The 23376-nt window shown below is 35.6% G+C and overlaps 1 protein-coding gene across 1 annotated transcript; it reads right to left on the bottom strand.

The window, feature by feature from the left end:
- Positions 1-8967: 8967 nt before the first annotated feature.
- On the bottom strand, positions 8968-22101 carry LOC136033732 (uncharacterized). The gene is made up of 2 exons (XM_065714625.1): positions 22005-22101; positions 8968-11954 (listed from the first exon to the last, which is right to left on the bottom strand). The coding sequence occupies exons 1-2, from the start codon at positions 22017-22019 to the stop codon at positions 9138-9140; spliced, it is 2832 nt and encodes a 943-aa protein (XP_065570697.1). The 5' UTR covers positions 22020-22101; the 3' UTR covers positions 8968-9137.
- Positions 22102-23376: the final 1275 nt, after the last annotated feature.

The following is a 23376-nucleotide window of genomic DNA, read 5'->3' as shown; positions in this document are numbered from 1 at the left end:
AAGAGGAAAAGGTACGGCCTATATACAAGAAAAAGACTAGATTTGTGAATAAAGCTGTACAAAACCTGAGAAGTAACTGAAAAAAAGAATAAAAACAAAAGATAGACCATTCAACAAATAAATTGGGCATGAACTCTTTCTCTAGCAACTAATTCAGTCTGTCTAAGGCTAACTGATCCTGTGTTAAATTAGAACGAATATAAGCTTATTTTTTTTCAGAGACTGGAGCTGTATGAGTATGGGTGAGGTGGCATCAACTTACAAAGTCCCAATGGAATGGCTTTGGGTTACTTTCATCAAAATGTAAAAGAAAGCTTGTTTTGAGAGCAACTGTTTCCTATGTAATCAAAAACATGAAAAAAAAATCAGTTGCAAGTGTTGATAAGGATAGGTACTCTTGTAATATTGAACTGTAAAATTCACATAAGTGAATAGGAGCAAAAATAGGTAAAATTCTAGATGACAGCCTTTTCACTATCTTGGAAAATAGCTGTATTAGGAGAATGAAATTTATGGGAGTGGAGTTAGAGCTGATAAATATACCACTCAAAGGTATTTTCAAGCTCCTAACTCAACTTCTTCTAAATTTCTAAGGCATAGAAAATTGCACATAAAGATTTACCTATATTTTTCTTAACCTTGCATTTTGATTTTTTTTTTTCTTGGGGGGGGGGGTCTGAGTCTAACTTTGGCATTAGATTTTAAGAACACATTTTTAGTGATTTTAGTTGCCTATGACTTTAAACCATATTTAGTCTTTTTCAAATTCATGAAATATGTTTTTTTCTAATTTCTTGAAAACTAACAAATCCAGATTGAGGAGAGTTAAATCAGAATTTTATAAAGTTGTGGAGCTCAGAACACTTTCCTTTTGGCCTTGTATGTGCAGTAGATCTACTTCTGAAAGTTTTACTACTAAAACATAATTTTTTCAAAGTTCATCAAAAATCTACACTTTTTGGAGAAGAAAGTGGCAGAGATAGATAATTCAGCTACTTGAAGCCCATAAATATACACCAAAGTTCTTTCTGTTATTGAAAAACTATATAGCATCAGAATATTATTACACTTGTAATCTTTATTCTATACTTTTTCAAATCATAATGGTAGCTACCTTGGTGCATCCCTTCCCTTATGGGCTAAATATGGGACATGACTATGCACATATGGTAACAATTTTGTCTATGCCCTCTGAACAAAATGCTATAATAACAGAATATGTACTCTATAATATTTAGAAAATTTGTTTTTATAGACTGTTAATGTTGCTTTTCTACTAATTCATGTTTTGCATGCTATGCTATAGGCCTATTTAGTTTTAGTTTTAATGTTATTGTCATATTTTCTGTATACACAAATATTTCAAATATATAGCCTACAAGTGAAACTGAAAGACATCACACATAACTAATTTCAGTTAAACCAACACCCTCTAATTAGGTTTCTATGGCTTAGCTAAATGCATAACAAAAAAAAAAAAACTTTGAAAAATTCTACAATCTTTGAAACAGGAATTTGTGGGTCTCTGTTGACAAATAATAGAAGATGGTTAATGCTGTAAATATTTCAAATATGTGGAAGCAGGAAAAGCTGATATGGTATAACCATATTACTTAATATAAAACAAACAAGAGAGTGCAACAATAGGAATCAAAATGGAAGTCATCCAAGTAAAAGATAAATCTTAATGTAGATCATAAAGTGAGAACTCTGTTATTAGGCTATAGTGAATCCCTCAGAAGAGGATATAGACAAGACAAATATGAATAAGATGCTTGAAAAAAAACTATAGCAACAAACTTTTTTAAAACTTCATTTGTCATCTTTTATGGTTAATTCCACTAGTCCATGTTTTTCAATTGTATACTCATCAAATTATTTTTCCAATTTCAAAATCATGTGATGTTACAGAGTAAGCTATATTATTAAGGGCTAAACTTGATCCAAATGGGGGTGGAAGGGGGAAGTTCCTTGAGTGCAACTAAAATCATAGTAAATATAGCCTATTTAGAAAGTGTTGGTTGAGAATTAATTGGAACTAGGGAACTCTGCTGCAATTGATTGTATTATTTCTTATGCACAAGGGGTCTAAGAAAATAAGCATCAAGAAACCTTCCTAGCTATATCCTAGCTTAGGATGTGAATGTCTCATTTAGGCCTACTTAGTTCTACTAGGCTACTTTCAAAATAACATCCTCATCTAAATATTTATATAACATTGAACATCGGTTTACAAAAATGCTGACGTCATCAAATTAACTTATTTTAATACATTTTGGTGGTAGATTTTATTAGTCTTCTGACATTAGCCTACACTTTTTTAAGTTTGAATTTTAGTGAATTCCTTGCAGTGTTGCCGCTGTTTCTGCTTAACAGAACCAAAAATAAGCACAAGAGGGAAAAAAGTAAGTAGATTGGAATTAGAAACCAGAAACAAAATGTAGGTAACACAGAAGCCCAACTGAAACGTTGTTTCTATTAATGACTTTGGCTTTTCTGTGTGTAACACAAACGGTTTCAAAAATAGGCTAGATTTTGGGCAAAGTAACATAACATTGACAAGCTAAAAACCTGAGAAATTGAAAAAGAGATGAGAGTTTCAAAGCTTGAGATTTTCTTCAGAGGTATCACACACAATTGCCATTTTGGTGACCGATGGTAAGGAACCTGAAAAAGTGGCCCATCATTTTGAGGCCTAACTAGGTTCTTTTTTGTAAAGTTCCCAACCTAATAAAGATACAAGACATTTTTTATATTTTTTTCTATATAGAATCCTTGTAATTCGGCAGAGTCTTCTTAATGACCTTTTTACCTCTTTAGCATCAATTCTCTGATGACAATTTTTTCAAAAAAGGTGATTGCCACCTAACTTGACAAACAAATTTGTCCTCCGAGCACAATTTTTAGTTGAGAGAACTTGAAAAATTGTTTGGGGCTAGATTTGGCGAGTAAGGTGGATGGTGAAGCAGTCCAAACCATAATTCATAGAATTTCACAATTGCAACCGATAAGATGGGAAACGGCGCGTTATCTTGGTGAAACAGAATTTCTGTTTTCTATATATATGGTTGGTCTTCTGTAATTTCTACCATTAGCTTTTCAAGTAATGATATCCATTATGTTTTGTAATTGTTTCCTATAACAATCGCTATAGCTTCTCCAGCTGAAAAAACTCTCCCTGAGTTTTTTTGAGCCGACTCGCTCTTTGCAGTCTTTTTTCTTTACTGTATTTTTTTCAGATGTAAAATTATATTCAAAGTTTCTTTAACAGCAGTTTCGTTGGCGTCAAAACTTGAATTTATTGGGCATAAACTGTGCCAAAAGAGAATTAGAAATATTCATTATGAGATAGAAATATTTAAAAAAAATATCAGCATTAACACTCACCTTGTGGATTAAAAAACTTGTCCGAGGGTGTGGCAAAAATAAATTATAAATAATACAAGACAAAATAAATTATAAAACAACTAATATAGATTGCACGTCTTGATCGGCTCCACAAACTTTACAACAGCAAAAAATCCACATTACTACCAAAATCGCACCCAAGAGGCCATAATAAGCTATTCAGTTAATCATTTACAACCCCTCGCCCCACCACAAGAAAAGCTATAATTAGTTCTTACAGTAGTTTCCCTGCAATGTTTTGGTCACTTAAAAAATAGCCTAGAACTTTTAATTTCCGTTGGAATGAGCCCTCTCGCGATGTTCTAGGACAATTGGATCGATATGATCACCCCTGGGGAAAAAATTAATAAACACGCATTCGTTATCTTTCTTCTGGCAAAAAATACAAAACTCCACATTTTTGCAGATATGAGCTTATAACCTCTACAAAAGGGTTTTCTAATACGCTGACTCTGATGGTGGGATTTCATTAATATTATATCACTAGGGTGTTTTCCCATTTTTTCCGAAAATAAGGAAAATTTTTTCAGGGTCTTAACTTTTGATGGGTAAGACTAAACTTGACGAAACTTATATATTTGAAACTAGCATAAAAATCTGACTCTTTTGATTTATCTATTGGTATCAAAATTCTGATTTTTAGAGTTTCGGCTAATATTGAGCCGGCTCGCTCCTTACTTACAGTTCGTTACCACGAACTGTTTGATAGCAACCAAAGTAGGATTTATAGAGAAAAATTGAACGGTAAATTTATAATGCTTTATCATTATAACTTTCTCTAATGTTTTTGCTGTTTTTGTATACACTGTGAATATGATTTTTGTAAAAGAAAGTTATGATGAAGGAAAAATTGGGTTTTTTATTTTGTTGTTTTCATTAATGATTAGTTTATTGGTGTGATTTTTTTTTACAGTTTTTGAAAAAAATAGCATTTCTCCTTTTTGTGTTGGAGAAATGACGGACCACCATTTGAAAAAGTGTGAAATGGTAAGAAAAGTCACTGTAAGAAGGGCTTGCTGTTGCGGGACGTCTTTTTGTCCATTGAATGTTTTTTTGTAGTACATGGTGGTTTGAATTGTGTCAGTTACGGCTGTTATTTAATAATAAAAAAGTGTAGGAGACGTCTAAGGTTTAAAGTGATTTTTTTTTCAAAGTTGCCGTCACTGAGAGGGTGAAGGTGGGAATTATTACATAAGAGAAGGTGTAAATATGCATCGTTTGGAACCTAACTAAAATTTTTAGCTCTTTAAGTCCATATGGGACTAGTATTTATTCACGGTGAATAAGCTATATAAAAAAAAAAACAAATATTTTGTTTTGGGCGATAGGGAAAGCTAAAATATTTAAGTCTCTGATCCACCTAAACGTATTGCAATATAAGTCATTATGAAAATAAGAACTTTTTTTGCACCTAAGTAGCAAAGTCGTAGAGCCATATCAGACTTGATACAAGCAGAAATAAAGTCCTATAATTCAAGCTCAAACCAACTAGAAATGACACCTAGAATATAAATGAAACCCAAAACAAACAGAAATTAAAATAAATGGTCATACCAAACATGTAGAAAACAGATATTAATATAAATGAATAAATAAGTCTTAAAACGAGTAAAAACTAAACAGAATATTCTATTCAAACTTGAAACGAAGGAAAATTCCTTCAAGCAGGAGTTTAGTTACTACCCTTTTCCCTCTCCTTGAAAACATCATTAATAAATACAAATTCAATCACAATAATTGTCAAGATGACTGGAAAAAACTAATGCAAAAAATGAATATTTAATTCCATATAATACAACAATAATATTAACTCCTGGAAACTAAGCAATTAAATAAAAATCATTTGCTTTTTTTTTATTTTTCAAAATTATGAACATAGAAGAAATGTGTACAGTAAAATTTGTTTTCAGTAAGGCGCAAATGACGCAAGAGACGTTAAAACTTTTACAGTTAGAGGAAAGTGAAGGGGGCAGTAACTAAACTCTTAGGCCACTTGAAGTAATTTTTTTTTTCGTCTTAGGTTTAGCGGGAATTTTCAAATTAATTTTTACGCTCTTCAAAATTTATTTATTCATCTACATCAGTATCTGTTATCTTTTTGTTTGATATGATCATGTATTTAAATTTCTGTTCATCTTGGGTTTCATTATATTTTAGTTGTAATTTCTGGTTCTTTCGAGTTTGAATTATTATAGGACTTTGTTATTGGTTAATATAACGGATATTTCTCTAGTTTTCACGCCTTTAGCTTAAGAATAAAAATATTCGATTCTTACTTATTATTTCTAATTAGCGTTTTTTTGACATCCCCATCATCTACTAAATTTACTAAATATCATTAGCCATTACTGAGATACCCGCAGATACACTCTTTCGACAACCAAGATGGATAATATTTTCTTTAATCAAGTGAAACATCCACCTCAACATTCTTTGAAATTTTAAACTTAATACCCTTAACACCTACTGAGATGCTTCACCTGTTGCCCACACCTTTTATATAAGTGAATGTCTATAGTATCTTTTGATTTAGTTCAACATTCCTTGAAATTTTCAACTAAATACCATTAGTCGATCAAGAAATGTTATACATATGCCCTTTTGACCATCAGGATGCATATAGTTGTATATTAATTAGGTTCAATATCTCCCTCAACATTTTCCAGAAGTTTCAACTTAATAATCTTCGCTATTCCTGAAATATATTAGACATGCCGTTTTTGACAACCTGGATGCATATTGCGTCTTTTGATTTTGTTTAATATCCCATTGAGTATTCCTTTTAAAGTATCAATTTAATTACCTTTAGCCGTTCCTAAGATCAATATAGATACGCCAAGGTGCGGCTTTTTGAAAATACCCGGAAAGTTTCAAATTAGTGCCCTCAGCTGTTACTGAGATATTGCTAGTTTGCCCTTTTGGCAATCATTAAGCATGTAGTGCGTCTAGATTTCGTTCAACATCCTCCTAAATTTTCCCTGAAAGTATCCACAAGCAGATGTAGTAGCAGTTGCAGTCAAAGTTGCACGTTGCCGCAGTCAGACGTAGTCACAGTTACGGTCACAACCAGTTGCATTTGCAGCTGCAGTAGCAGTGGCAGTAGTAATGGCACTGAAAGCTTTGTGCCAATACCATTAGCTTGCCCTGAGATATTACAGATTACTAGCCTCAATATAGACAGTTTCTTTTGATTATTTAGTTCCGCACCCCCCTCCCCCCTTAAAATTCCTTGAAGTTCAACCTTAAGATCCTTAGCTTTTTCGAACACACCCATGATCAACTGTTCCCCTTTCCGGAATGATAAACTGACTATTTTGGATAATAATAGGTTTTCTAGATTTCTGTCAATGTTAAGGGAGGGATCTAAAAGGGGACGAGGGGGCTTGGTTGCCCCTCGTTCCCTTTTCAGCACATCGTTCAACATGTCTTTAAGTTTCAACTTAATAGCCTTAGCCTGTCCTTAGATGTTGCTATTGTGCCCATTCGACTGTCCCCTGCATATATTGGGTCCTGATGTTGTTTGTCACCCCCTCAACATTTTCAAGATCAACCTTAATCCCCTTAGCCTCTTTAGAGATACAGGACCAAATATGCCCCCTTTTCCGAATAACCAGCCTTATATATAAACAATGGGCAATTCTATAGCTTACAACACTTGCCGCAAGGGCTGAGTTCGTCACCGCTGGTGGCATAGTTTATTAGAATTTTCGACTATTTTGACCCAGATGGCTCTTCTATAATTTTGATCAGATTTTTTTGGGGAGAAGACAGCTGAAAAGGGCATAGGAGGGGGAGTGGTTGCCCTCCCATTAATTTTCAAAACCCCCTCTCAACATACCCTGAAAGTTGCTAGAAAGCATACCTAAAAGGATAGTTACTAGATCCTTTGGCAATTTCGAACAAATAAATTTGTTCAATGTTTTGATCAGTGTTGAGGGTAGGCGGCATGTAAAAACGGCAAGGGGGTTGCCCTCCGATTACTTTTAAGCATCCCTCGCAGTATACCCCAGAAGTTTCAACTTAATACCCTCAGCTGGTCCTTAGATACTGCTGATACGCTCTTTTGACAACCACCATGCAAAAACTATGTTTAGACCCGCACCCTCTAAAAAGCTGTGGGGCTTGTGTCATTCCACAGGTATAATTATTTAACCTTTAGGCTGTTTTGAACAAGATGGGTATTTCAAAATTTAGTTAGAATATTTTTTTAGGGAGTACAACTGAAAGAGACATGGAAGTGGGGTTAGCAGACCTCCAACCACTTTTGAACATCCCCTCCAACGTGTTGTTATAGTTTAAATTTTATATTCTTACCCTTTCTTAAGATATTGCATATCTGCCATTTTGACAAACTGGATACACAGAGTGCCTTTTGATTTAGTTTAACATACCCCTCAACATTCTCCAAATTGCATTTTAATACTCTTACCCTTTTCGGATACGCCAATAATCAGACATTTTCACTTTTCCTAATGGTCAATCCTGTATGTAAACAATGGGCAAAATGAATAATTTACAATCCTTTTCCAGGGGCTCTTTGAGGGATGGCATCCCTAGAGGCATAGCTATTGGACCTTTATATTAGATCGATGGTTAGGACTAGGGGAACCTTAAAATGGCATGGGGAGGGGGTGATGTTAGCCCTCCAGTGATTCTTCAACATCCCCTCAGCATGTCTTGAAAGTTCAGACCTCAGCCAATCTTTAAATATTGCTGATATTCCCTTTTGACAACCACTAAGTACATAGGGTATTTCGATCGTGTTTAACATCCATCCAACTATTCTTTGAAGATAAACCATAACATCTTTAGCTAGTTGAACTCTTTCCATCCCATGCCTCTCCTCAAATCAAGATTTGAGGTGCGTTTGCCATTCCAATACTTTGTGAAAGTTTCAGCTTGATCTTCAAATCTGTTCAAAGGATACTGCATATAAACCGCATGATTTTATGATCATTCGGTAACGGTTTTTCTCTTTTTCTTTCTTTGTTTTTCTTTTTTGACGTCACCAATTAACTGTGAATGAAATACATGAGTCCCATGTTGGCTTAATGTGCAAAAACTTTTAGATGATCGGAGAAAGAAATTTTTTAGTCCACCCCGTTTCCACGTTTTCGCTATCGGCGTATTTAAAAAATCATTTTTTTTTCTACTACTTAGGTTTGAAATAGATCTTTGTCACAAATTTCTTCATTTTTTAAATTTGTTCTATATTCTGTATCTTAATTATTATTATATATTTTAATAATAAAATTATTAAATTTGATATTCAAATACTTAATTTATAAAACTTATTTTAAATTACAACTACTTAATACTTAAATTATATATTTTAATATATAATACTTTTCAAAAACTTGAAAAATCAAGCCTTTTGGACGAATTGAAGGGTGGCAACATCACATTTTTTATTTTGGTATGACCTAATGTTCAAGGAAAGTCAGGTTTTTTCGAATTCCCCTGAAACTTTTTTGGAAAAAAAATTATTACTTTAATGAGTAATGCCATACTAATATTGAAAGAATATGTTCCAAGTTCCTTATAAAAAACAAAATAGCATTTAATATATAAAAAAATATTTTATTCAACAATTAAAATAGATAATTTATGAAAATAGAAACTGACATCTATAAAGATAGGCACTTTGAGTATAAAAATAACTTATACTGAGCTAGGTATTCACTGGTTCCGTTCCTAGATAACAATGGCTTTTGACGAGGCATAGCTCCCTAAACTGAGCTAGATGTCACTGGTTCTGTTCGAAGGTCTACAATATCAATGAGTGATGTTGAGTCTTGTCCAACAATTTCATTGGAAATCGATGAAAGTGTGCTTGACTCTTCTTGAATAGCATTTGATACGCCAGGAATAGGGTCAGCTGAAAAAGGAATCTCATCCTCAACGAGTTGTGGCTCTGGACCAGCCATTGGAATCCAAGCAGATGTATCTTGAGTCTTTTGATTGGCGTAATCGTGTACAGATGGGGCTGTAATTATCTCTGGAGACGGTTCAATAAATGCTTGAGAGAATGGTTGTGCGGCAGTATATGGGTTTATTTCATTTATTTGCTGGTTATAATCTTGCACAAGTAAGGTAGCTGATGCAGTTTGAGCTTGACCAAACGCAAATTTCGGCTGTCTGGAGCTTGAAATACTATTGGAGGATGGGTCAATAATACTTTGACTAGCCAACTGACCATTTGCCAGAGTTTGCTGCTGAATTACTGAGGATGTACGACTGGCCTCTCCAGAATAAGAAGGTAGAGAAGAAGCACCATGGGCAGAGATTGTTGAAGCAGGAGCCACACTGTAAGGTAACGCCTTTCCACTAGAATAAATGCTTTGAATTGGAGCAGGTTGCCGCTGCACTAAAGTATTACCGTATGGGTCAGCCAGTTCTAAAACACTTTTTTCATCACTCAGGGCAGGTGTAGATATCCCAGAAGTGTGCGCTGCAGAGAAATACTCTGTACTGAGTGGCTGGGCAATTTGTTGTGAGGCGCTATAATCTGGATAAGCAGGAATAGCTTGACTTTCTAATGCTTGTTTACCAGGAGCATTGTATGCCGGAAAACCTGGAGCTGACGAATCTGGAGCATATGGTGAGTTATGTGTAGGGGCATTTATCAGAGGGTAGGAGACAGCAGCTGGTGGACTATGAGCTGACAAGCCAGCTATCCCAGAAGCTTGCACTATAGAAAAATACCCTGTGCTGAGTGGTTGGGCAGTTTGTTGGGGGGCTCCATTATTTGGATGTGCAAGAGTAGCTTGATTTCCAGTCACTGGTTTCTCAGGAGGACTATACGCTGGAAAACCTGAAGCAGATGAATCTTGTACATGGGGTGTGTTAATCGTAGGGACATTCGTCCCAGAGTAGGATGTAGCAGCTGGTACACTATAAGCTGATGAGGCTGCCGTAGACAAGCCTTGTGGAGCCTGCAGATTGTGAGGCTTTGGTACGTGACCATTATATGACGTGGGCCTTGCTGCTGATGGTGCTAACGCCGAAGAAACTGGTACACTGTAAGATAGGTCATCTGGCTGAGGGGCAGATAAAATCTGAGCTTGGATGGAAGGAGTATTATAAGTTAAACTAGGGGCTCTGTAAGATAAAACAGACGGTGCAGCTTGAGCCAGATTATCAGCTGCAGCATATGATGTAGCTGGTCTACTGTAAGTGTAACCATCCTGTGGCAGTGGCTTGGCGGCAACTTCACTGTACGCTGATGAACTCGGAGCATAAGGCTTGGGAGCATATGGAATTTGAGCTTGGATAGTGGGGGTATTATAAGCTGCAGTGGGTGACCCATATGACGAAGCAGATAGTGGTGATTGAAATAGATTAGCAGCTGGATTCTTCGATGCAGTTGGCAAATTGTAAGACTGGCCAGCCGGATGTTGAGCAGCTTGTGTTCCATATTGCCCAGCACTTGAAATCGGCAGAGAAGCAGGATATACATGGGAAGTGGCAGTTTGGGGAGCAACAGGCAGTTGGTGAAATTCAGAGGATGTGTATGACGAGACATCAGGAGAAATTAAATTTTGGGTCTGTGCCAAAGAGCTTTGAGAAGCATATTGTGGAATAAAAGAGGTTGTAGAACTGTGAGAAGAAGCGATTGGGGTAGGTACGTTGTAAGATGTTGCAAAGGAAGATGAAGAACCAGATGAAGAATAAGGGCTAGTGTAAGCAGGAGCAGGTTGAATAGCAGGAGTGTTATAAACTGGTGCCTGAACACTGTAAGCTGGGCCATATGAAGGCACTCCATGTGAACTAGCAGGAGATGAATGAAAAGCACTAGGATAAGTAAATCCAGACTGACTATGAATAGGCGCACCATATTTTGGTGCATGCGGGTGAGAATTTAATGTTGGCGCACCATATGAAGCCTTTGGGGCCTTAGGTGCTCCATAGCTGCTCTTTGGGGCTTTTTTGTGTTTTGGAGCTCCATAGCTTGATTTTGGTGACTTATGGAAATTGAAACTAAATTTGTGTGCTTTGGGAGCCCCGTAACCATGTTTTGGTGCCTTTAACTTCTTCTGCTTTGGCAACCCATAGCTTGAGGATGGTGCATTATAACCACCTAATGATGTTTGTCCATAGGGGGAAGCAGGCTCATATGAGTTATAGGATGGTGCGTAAGAATCATATAACGGGATGGCTGGAGCGTAAGAGGGCTCATGTGATCGGGCGGGTGGAGCATATGCAACTGGCTGGGGAATGGTAAAACCTTTATTTGTAAACGCGGCACCAAATCCCTTATTGTCGTAATTCAGATTTGGAGTTACTGGAACATGTGATGTGTAAGTCGGTGCATGTCCTTTGTACTGATATGGCTCGATTGCGTATGCCTTTGAAAAATACTCGTGAGCAGCGCTGTGAAGGGGTTTGTTAGGGACACCTTTTCCATTGAAAAATACATCAGGAGGGGCATGGTTACTGTATGATGCACCGTAATTATTATATCCACCATAACTTGGAGCAGCTACATGGTGATGTCCATGTCCTTTGTCAGCAGAACACCCCACTGCAACTAGCAGTAGGCAAACCTGAAAGAGAATAAATATATCTTTACAATAATTACACTTGTAGGGATTCATGATAATTGGGCTTTTTAATATCTTTTTAGTTGAAGCTATTAGCTATGTATGGTACTTTTAAGAATCTTGCACTCTCTTTTAAATAGAATCAAGAATTTTTAAAGGTAAAACGAACGTAGAGAAAGTTTTAGACTAACTCTTACATAAGATGAAAATTTTCGAAACAAATTCCGTTAACTAACAATCCTTCTCTTCCTAAATCAGTTCAAAACGACTGTATAGAAATTTTGAATTCAATTATGTCTCGGAAGCGATTAGCACACTGGTATGTGGTTTTCGACAAAATAATTAAATTGAATAATTAAAATTCTATCCGTTATTGCAGATGCAATCAATATTTTACACTGATCCGACTTTCACTTTCGACCAGGAATAAGCATTGATTGCGTTGTTAGGAGATGGGTGTGTTTTACATTTTCACAGAAACTTTTAAAGGAAGACATAAATCTGTACACATACTAATATGCTGTGTAGTATGGTTTTTACAATCATCACTAACCTTGTGACTATGATTGCATCCAGGATTTTTTTCGGGGGAGGGGAGGAGGGAAACAAAAGGAAGCTTTAAAAAGCGCATCAAAATTTTGTTAAATTTCAATTTTGTTATTTTTTTACGAGTTACGAGCCTTGCTTGTGACATAACAAACATACCCATCTCCCTCTATAGACTAGGGGTGAGTTCATTTTTGCCGGGCCACAGAATAAATACATATAGCGGATATATTTTGGGACTTGCTGAAGTCGATCACTTTTTCTTGACTCTGCCTTCGCGCTGCATATGCTCCACATTTCTTCCGATGGAAATTCGATCAAAACTATGCCGATCAGAAATTGGCAGGGAATGTGAGTTGAAGCGGTCCAATTTTAACACATAACTGCATTAGTGTATTTTTTTAGAGGAATATTTTTTTTTTAGATTAGAAAAGATAGATTCTTGGAATAGTTAGTTTGTCTTTCAGTAAGATGAACGTGGCGAGAGATACCAAGACATAAATTACTAGGGGATGGTAGTGGGGAACAATATGATGTTGTTTTGTTCTGATGCGCTTTTCAAAATAATTTCTTTTCATTTAGATTTTTCTCTTCTGTAGTGAAAATGTGACGTTAGAATCAATAAAAAGAATATCAATCTGTCATAAATCATGGCGTTGTTATTAACAGGTGTGCGTATAATGTGGCTTAAAAATATATTTTAATTCATATTGCCAAGTTCAAAGCAAGATCTAATCATCGAATCTTTTGTGGTAAAAAATTGTAAATCAGGAGCGATTCGGCCGAATCGTAAGCGAAACTCTAAAAACCATAATTTTATAACAATAAATACACAACAGAATTGCTTTTTATGCTAATTCCAAATATTTAAAATTCATTAAGTTTAATGTTACCCAGCAAAAGCTACGAGCCTGAGAACATTTAATTCGTGATATTTCCTAATATTTGTAGAATTCTAAAAACCAGCGCTTTACTGGAAACACAAAATCAACCTACAAATACAAGATATAAAACAGTTCTATTTGCAACGAACTCTAAGTAAGGAGTTACTTGGCCCAATAGCAACCGAAACTCTACGAAGCTGAATTTTGATAACAACAGCTGCATCAGAAGAATTGGTTTTTTATGCTGATTACATAGATATAAGATTCGTTAAGTTTAATGTCTCCCATCAAGCACTAAAAGCCTGAGAAAATTTGCCTAACTTTGGGGGGGGGACAGCCCCAAAAAGTCAAGGAATATTGAGAACTTGTACCATAAAGATCACGGTGCGTGTTTTTTTTTTAATTTTGTTCTTCCCAGAGGTGATTTTATCAAACCAATGGCCCTGCAAGATTGGGAGAGGGCTCATTTGACCGGAAATTAAAAGTTTTGGTGTTCTTTTTAAGAGACCAAAAGACTGGAGGTCAACAATCCCCCCTCTCACGCCTTTTTTCCAAAGTCATCTGATAGAAATTTTCAGGTAACCATTTTGTTCAGTAAAGTTGAAAGGTCCGATAACTACTATCTTCTCTGGGATGACAAGACCACCACCAGCCCACGGAGGAAATGCCAAAAGTTATGAAATTCGTCCTTGTTTACATATGGTGTTTGTTATTGGAAAGAATACCAACATGTTTCAAGGAGGAGGATTTTCCGGAGATGGATCTTCTAAGGGGAGAATTTCCCATTGCGATGGAAGTCTTCGAGGATGATGTTTCGATAAGAAACCTTACACGGGGGGAATTTGCCGAAATTTATATCAAAAATCGTTTTATTTGTCTTACTTTGTCGTTGGCAACCTCATTTTACATGTGGAGATGCTCTGGGATATTATCCGAAAGAAATTTTCAGCGGAGTTGAAATTCCTTAAAGGATTTTTACGTGGGTGTGGGATGAAAATTTAATACAGAAGAAATTTTTCATGGGGGTATTATCACCAAGAGAAATTTTCCATTTGGGGGATTTTAGGAAAAAATTTCCAAGTGGGGGATTCCTCCATGAGCTGAAAAACGATCAGAAATTAAATAAGAAAACAAGCCTTTGTTTCAAATGAAAATATGTTAAGGAGTATTTTTAAGGCTGAATCGTCCTTAAGATATTTTCTAGGGTAAATTCATGGCGAAGATGGAATCGTTTTGGGGTAATATCCCGAAGGAAGGATTTTACGCGGGAGGAACTCTCTATGGAGGAACTTTCGTGGGGGATTTCCCATGGAGGAGAAGCAGAATTCCTGAGAACATTTGAAAAACGATTTTCTACTGAAAGTAAGGAGCACCATCAAAACTTAAAATGAATAGAAATTATTTGTATACGATGGGGGATATCCCCTTCTCTATACCCTGCTCTTTTCGCCAGAGTTCGATTTTTTGTCCCGATTCTTTAGGACCGATTCTTGAAACACAAGGGCCGTTTAATTAGAATCAGGATCTTTTTTAAAGTGCCAGCAAACTTTAGTGAGAAGAGCGGGGCATAGAGGAGGGGGCAGCTTCCTCAATTGCAGTATATAATGTGTTCATTTTAAGTTTTAATGTTGCTCCTTACTTTCAGTAGAATTTTTTTTATTGAATTTGTTTGATTAGCTTCACTAACACAAAGCAGGTCTATCTCAGCAGTTGTTGATGTAAAAAAATAGTAATCAGACGTCATTTTGCCAAAACATGGAAGTTCTTATTGATGTACGTTTTAGCAAATGTTAAATAAGATTTTGCTGTTCAGACGGCTTTACAGATGATTTTTTGCTCTGAATAAATAAACTGAATAAAAGTTGAGCAAAAGTGATTATTTTCTGGTAAGCTAAAGTAAAAAAAGCATAGTTTTTATGATTAACTTATGCAGCCTATGAATATTTAGGAGCCCTTCGTTTTTTCTATACGACTTATTCGTGCTTTTGAGTCGCTTTAACATGTTCTTCTTATTGTTGGTAATATATTTTGTATTTTATTATTTATTTATTTGATACCTACTTTATTATTTGCAACTATTATTGCTAGCTTGCGATGGGAATTCCTTTGCTTATAAAGTTTCTACCTAAAATTTATTAACAGATACAATTTAATTCGAGATACAAATAGCAACGAAGACCACACTGCCTTTGCATCATAAACATCAAAACAAGAAGAATAATAAGGAATTATTTTCGCAAGACAGCGGGATTCTATATTTGAATAAAAATTCCAACCCGATCTCCAAGGACCGTCCTCAGCAAAACATCAATATATAAAAGAAAAGAGACTTACAATATCATACAAACATTCAAACTAAAATGAAGATTTTGAAACAGTCACAGCATCCTTACTTCAGCAAAGTTCAATCAGGACAGTCCTGGTTAAACTTCGTTGAAGTAAGGATGCTGGGATTGTTTTCAAATTTTTCTTTTAGTTTTAATTGTTGTATGTTAGTGTAAGTCACTGTTCTTTTATATATTTATGTTTCGCTAAAGACGGCCCTTGGACATAGGATCGAAAAATTCATTCATTGATTTTGACGTTTAATTCGAGATGCAAACTACATAAACAGTAGTTACAGAAGTTACTTTTTATAAGATAAGTCTCCCAACCAAGATAATGTTGGAAGCAACGGTCATGACAGTGGTCAAGCATAGCTCTAAAACAGGGTATTTAAAAGGCCGAGAAAAGTTTGTTAAATGTTTTCCAAAGAAATTGTCCATGGATAATTTTAGGTACTAATTGGATTGTAAGTAAGTAAGTACGTATGACGGCACTAGACCCTTTAGGTCCAAACTGGCTGTGCTGATTTCCATTTCGTGGCCCTTCAGCTAGGAAGTGCAATGAGAGGATGGGGGCCAGCCATCCTGTGCTGTCGCACACCCTTCCTGGTTACCTTCCCCAGATTTCTCAAGATACCCATTTAGAGCTGGGTCGACTCTGGATGAGCTTACAGAGTCACCCAACTGAACCCCGTCCCAAACTACATAACTGGCTACGGCAGGGATCAAACCCATTCCCTTTGGAAAACGAACTCTCAAACCAGCACGCCAACCACTTAGCCAGGACTTTAGATCTAATCATTGGACTGATCGTATATTAAACAGTAAGATATGCAAAAACTGTATTTGGTTCAATCCCACTGTCTAGAGCAGTAATGAAAGAAAGGCTAAGATGGCTAGGCCACATTTACGAATTAAAGATGACATATTGCCAGAGATTGTGCTTTTCGGCCATCCAAATGAAGTCGCTAATTGTTTCCAAATTGAATGAAAAGAGGTCATACAAACGGTTTGAAGATTTTACGACCCCGTGGGAGGGGTAAAAAGTGAAGCTTTTAATAGATTTGGGTAAAGGAGGATCATGCGCATCTGTGTTGGCCTTAGCCAGCTTCGTGCTGCAGTGAATCTTTAGTGGTAGTAGTAGCAGCATTGACAGAATTAGTAAACGATACATCAACCAGTTAACATTACCACGAGGGTTACAAGGCATATAAATCTAATTAGTTAAATTATAAAAATGTTAGGGATGATTTTAACCCAGTAATGGATTAAATTACATGGTGACGTAGGACAGCATCGTGGGAGAATCCTCTATAGGAGGACAACTACGGCAGGGCTTAAGATGTAGATCTATGGACAACGGCCTCTGCAAAGGGCTGCCTCCACCCTTTCGGGGTACCTACGTGTCATTGCGCTCAACTCAATTCTCACTTGAGGTGACACCCCTCAAGAAAATTAAAGCCTAGTAAACGACACAGCATTCGTACGGGATTCTGATTAATGGATAATTCTTCTGGGCTTGATCTATTTTGGCGGGCGTTTTCATGCTGAAAATCCTCTTCCAGGGTAATTTATTTACTATGGGCTGCCTACCTGTAGTAGCATAATATTTGCAGGCATGGATATATATTGAGTTGGAGGTAATGGGCTTGAGACTTTCTTTGCAGGAATTCGACTCTTGTTGATAGAAGAGAATCGCCAAGGGCTGAAAACCGTGTTGTGACGAAGATGGGTCCATGATTGCACAAACCATTCATTCTTCATACTGGAGGCCTCAGGAACTTCTTGCTATCCAGTTCTAAGCCGGCTTAAGGACTTAGGTAAAGAATTGAGAAGATGAGTGATCCCTATCCTGTACTGGTATCCGGGATCATTGCTTATCCTGAGGTCAGAATAATTTCAATGATCTAAAGAACATGAAAATTCGAACTTAGAATATAAAGACGTTAAAAAATAACTATCGGACGACATTTTAACTGACAAATTCAGACGATTCGAACTGGACTTATTAGGAGTTTCAGAAAGTCATGTCGCAGGGGTAATAAGCATGAAATTAGGTTATACTGAATTTGTTTACTCTGGCAGGAAGGATGGGGCACATAGACAGGGAGTAGGGCTCGTGATGAATAAGGAAGCTGCTAAGTCTTGTTTAGGTTGGGAAGTTATTAATGCAAAACCGAGAGGAACTTGCAGGAAAAGATATAGAGGAAATGAAAAAAATTGTAATACCTTGGATGTGAAGTAAGATTTGTTTTGTGAGGAAGAATTAGCGACAGTACTAAAAGGATTAAAAAAAAAATAATCTCCAGGTACTGTTAGTGTGGTAAATGAGTTTCTTAAATATGGTTGCTGTGAGGTTAGAAATAAGTTACTGAAGATTATGAATATGATTTTTGAAAAAGGAGATTTACCTAACGATTTTAGAGTAACCTTAATTAATCCACTGTATAAGAAAGGTGATACGAGTGAGTGTGGTAATTATCGAGGTATGAGTCTGGTCTCTGTAAGAAGCAAATTACTTAGTAATATAATACTTTTTAGACTGAGAGATTATGTTGACAATGTTTAAAGAAAAGAACAATGCAGTTATAAAAAAGGTAGAGGATGCGTCGAGCAAATTTTCACTCTTGGGTTAATAATTGAGAAGTGCCTGAGTTGTCCAACACCTTTGGTTCTCAGTTTTATAGATTATGAGCAAGCGTTCAATTCTGTTGACAGAAGAGTTTTAGCAAAGGTCTTATCCTTGTATGGTATACCAGACAAATACATTAAGTGATTAGTACTACGTACGACAATAACACTGCTATGATTAAGGTGGGAAATGAGTTTAGCAGCTGGTTTTAAATTAAATCTGGAGTTAAGCAGGCTGTGTTCTATCCCCCTTTATAAGGATATTTTAATTGACTTAGTCTTAAGGAGCACAGGAAAAGCAATGGGAGACCATAGAACCAAATGGGGAGGAAAACTCTACTGGACTTAGATTATGCTAATGATTTAAGCATCTTTGAGGACAATGCAAGTGAACTGAATAAATTTTAGAGATTTTGCGAGTTCAGGGTGCTAGAATAGGTTTGAAAATTAATGTTAAGAAGACTAAGTTACTAAGGCTGGGAATAAGTGAAGATGAAAAGGTAACATTAGGTAACGAAAAGATTGATCAGGTGGGCAGCTTCACTTACCTTGTTAGTATTATCAGTAAGGACGGTGGGAGCAGTGAAGATGTTAAAAGTAGAAAAGGCAAGGCTCGAGGTGTTTCTTTTATAGTTAAAAAAAAGTTTGGAATAATAAGAAGATAAGTCTGCAACCCAAGACTTGAATATTAGAAGCTACAGTAATGACAGTGGTTGAATATGGCTCTGAAGCATGGGCGCTTCGAAACGCGGATGAGAATTTGCTAGATGTTTTCCGGAGAAATTGCCAATGGGTTGGGGTACACGGCTGAACGAAAAATGAAGTTCAATCCCTCTTTCTAGGACTATCATGAAAGAAAGGTAAAGATTGCTAGGGCACGTTGTGCGGATGAATGATGACAGATTGCCGAAGATCATCCTTTACGGCCAAATGTCTAGGGCTCAACGGAAAGCAGGTCGTCCTCGTCTTGAGTGGGAGGACGTCATAAAGAAAAATTTAAAGGAAACACGAACTTCCTGGGAGAGTATAAAAAGGTAGGCTTTGAATAGATTGGGATGGAGGAGGAGCATGCGTAGATGTGTTGGCCTCAGGTGGCCTGGTGCTCCAGTGAGTTCTTAGTAGTAGTAGTAGCAGTAATAAAATATATATATATATATATATATATATATATATATATATATATATATATATATATATATATCATATTATTCTAGTGTGCATTGGTTTTCAAATGCTAATAGCTTCCACTTTTTTAATTAGACACCAACTTTGTAATTCACTGATAAAAAAAAGAAAAAAGAAAGTAGTATGGTAGTTTAGGAAGAAAATACACCACATGAATAGGAAATAAAATCAAGAAAATAATAGAAAGTATTAAAAATAATTTCTTGGACTAGTGAAATAAGCTCCTGGGCTGTGTCCCCTTTCAATCCCTCGCTAGGTAAAGACCATAAGATTTTAGAATCCCACGTATATTTTCCTTATTATTCTTTCATCATTTTTACTTGAGCCCTTCCCTCCCCCCAAAGAAAATATTAGGTTGTATTACAAATAAAACCATGTATACATCCCACCGCATTGCTTATTAAGTAACAAACATCTATTTTTCCAACGAGCTGATGTTTACTACGTCAATTAATTTAAACTTCTAGTATGTTTTTATAGCAAAATTTGGCACAGATTATACTATCTAATATTGTATTCAGAAAGTGTCAAAAACCAGCAACAACTTGACTATTAAATATTATCAACGTGCATGTCTTGACAGTATTTTCGTTTAGTGCAGTTGTTTCATTATGTATCGCAAGCATTGATCAGAACGTTCAGCTAACTCAAATACAATGGATCCTTATATTTTCATATAACAGGGAATCACCATTTCTAAAGATTTTATTGCAATTTTTTACTTGCGTAAAGCGAAAAAGTATGGAAACAAATTTCCGGTGTATCGATTCAAATCTTTTTGGTTTTTTGTCATTGTAAAAAATTAGAAGAATTGTTTTTCCAGAAGCAGCCAGATAATTTTTTAAAACCAATATCAGTCGTTTTTTTTGTCAAGGTGTGTTTGCTGAAACTAATTCTTTTTTTTTCTTTTCTAGCGATTTTGGGAAAAAGAAACTCCTCGTTTGCTTTTTCAGCCGATCCGCCAAATTTTTTTTTTTTTTTTTTTTTTTTTTTTTTTTTTTTTTTTTTTTTTTTTTTTTTTTTTTTTTTGTCGATCAACCAAATTGAAAAAAAACGAAACAATACTAGTTTCTATTTCAAATGAAAACTGCTTTTTTTGTCGTTTTATTTTCGTAGAAGATGCCAAAAGGAAATCGATTTAAAGAACGAAAAATAAACATTGAAATATACATTGAAAAATCATCTTTTGGATCTTCCTTGAAGCAGTGTTTTGCACTTACGTGTTATAGCGACTGAACAAAAGAAATGAAGTTAGGCTAATCCTAATGAAACATACCAAAATATGATGAAAATTTAACATTTTAGCAACAAAATTATGGAAAACAAAACAGAGAATTATGGAAAGCAAGCCGCCCAGAACACATTATATTAAATACCTAAACTAACGACCTCTATATATTCAATATTATATTAAAATGTACCGAAATAGTATTTTATTTTGCTCACGCTAAGCTCATTATCTCCGAGTGGACACAGAAAACCGGTTTCATTACAGATCAAGAACAAAGTTTGGTCGCTATAAAACGTAAGTACCCAGTTTTTTTGTATTATCATCAAAACGTTTGAAAAACTGCCCTCCAAGATTTTGAGAAACACATTTTTACCCTTCCCCCTCCAACACACATATTTTTGGGAATTGGCACCTAGGAAAGAACCCTCGGTTGTTTTCTTTTTCCGATTATACCAGAGTTAAATTTTACGTGGAAGATACACATTTTAAAACCAGGAAATATATTTACAAACTAGAAAGCTTGGGCTCTTAATCCTGAATCCTAAGATAATGGGTGTCATAGGTTTGACAAAAACAACCGAAAGTAAAACAGAGATGGAAATAGATAACACACAAACACAGTAAGTTTTGATGAAACACAGAAACACATCAAAATTAAAATGGTGTAATTTAAATAAGATAATATTTTATCACTAGAATAAAAAATTAAGGTATTGTAATTAGTAAGATCAGTTTTTCACACCTATTTTCAAGCCCAGCAATTAATAATTTTGCATCTAATTTGCAAAAAAAAAATACTCGAATTAGCTAGTTTTATTTTGGACACCCGCTTAAACACAATTTTTACTTGTTTTGTTTTGTAAGGTCTTTAAACTAATACATGGCATTAGAATTCAGGTAAGATAAGGAAAGAAAGACAAGAATAAAGAGAGAGAGAGAGAAAGAAAGAGAGAGAGAGAGAGAGAGAGAGAGAGAGATTTTCTGAGGCAAGTTGAATGCATAAACAAAAAGTAGCTGGTGCACCGAGGTCTGTTTGGATTTAAATGATTTTTTTTCCGTTGGCTGCAGTACAAAAGAAATCTTTCACCACAGTTTTTCACCGTACATATGCAAATAGTGTTATTGAGCTATAACAGCTCAATAACACGTTGGCTATTCTTTTCCAAATAGAGACTGGTGGACTGGATACCTTTAGCAAGAATTGAGTAAAGTTAGTTTAAAGAACCAAAAAATACAATATATGTTCACTTACTGCAAGCATTTTCATTTTTATCCTTATTAGCTTTGCACTTTTGCCTTGCTTACTCAAATTACGAATGATGGTAATCTTCCAATATTTTTACCTTATAAGCTTTAGTATTTTCTTCGGGTATAATTACGTTTGGCATTCTTTGCTCATTGGTGGATCTTGACCTTGGTAAAGATAGACAGGCTTGGCGAAACTATGAATGAGCCTAATTTTGCCTGTGCCTACAAAACCATCGTCTTTAGAACCAGAGAAAAAAGGAAGGAAATAGGCATGCTTAAATTTGTGGTTTACTCTTTTTTCCTATTTGATATCGAAGGATATATCCTATGTTGCTTAGCATGTTGTGGTTACTGAAACTGCATTCAGAACTTTCTATTTGATGCAATAGCTTATCCTGTAACATGCCTTGTTTTGATTTGAGGTCGTTTATGCGCTAATAAATTAATTTAATTGAAACCACGTCGTGTTTGTAATTAGGGTTTGAGGGTTATAGCCTCCTCTCTGGTCTAATTTAGAGAGTTCACCCAGAAAAAAAATTTGGCTGTAGAATTTGTGAGATAATTTGAAAAATATTTAAGGAATTAACACTGATATTAAGTTTTTTTTCTGAAGGAATTAAAGGCTGAAATTAAGGATCTACAGATCTACACTAAAACTCAAAATGAACAGAAGTTATTCCCTACATGAGAGGGGCTGCCCCTTCCTCAGTCCTCGCTCTTTTTGCTAAAGTTTGACTTTTTGTCCCAATTCTTTAAGGAATACTGTTCAAACACAAAAGCCATTTAATTTGAATGAGACCTATTTTTGAAAACTCTAATACCTTTGCGTAAAAAGCGAGGGATAAGGAAGCGGCAGCCTTTCTTGTATACGGAATAATTTCTACTCGTTTTAAGTTTTAATATTACTGCTTACTTTCAGACGAAAAACTTTTTTTTTTAATTTTTGAAAATTTACAAATAATGTCAGGAAATCACCTTACCCCCCCCCCCTACCACCTCCGTGTAAAATTTCCCCTGGAAACTTTCCTCCTAACAGAATCGTTTTAGTCACTCAAAAGGGGCACTAAACAATTTTATTTATATTTATTTGTATAATTTTATTTATGGTTGATCCATCTTCCAATCTTCTCGGACTATTGATTCGATACAGTAACTCATGAGAAGAACAAAGAAAAAGAAAACACAAAAAGAAAACAAAAAAACATACGTCCGCGATGTTTCTTCTGGCAAAAAAACAAATAATTACAGATTTTTGCAGAAGGGAACTTGAAACCTATACAGTAGCGGCTCTAATACCCTGAATCGGAGACTGCAATTTTCAAGAAAAAATCCTTGACTTTTGCGGGATTTTCTCTCCCCTCTCTTTTTTCCCAAAT

This window comes from Artemia franciscana, chromosome 12 (assembly GCF_032884065.1).
Source record: "Artemia franciscana chromosome 12, ASM3288406v1, whole genome shotgun sequence".
NCBI lineage: Eukaryota > Metazoa > Arthropoda > Branchiopoda > Anostraca > Artemiidae > Artemia > Artemia franciscana.
Note: the sequence above shows the minus strand (reverse complement) of the source record. Positions and strands in the feature narration are given on the sequence as shown.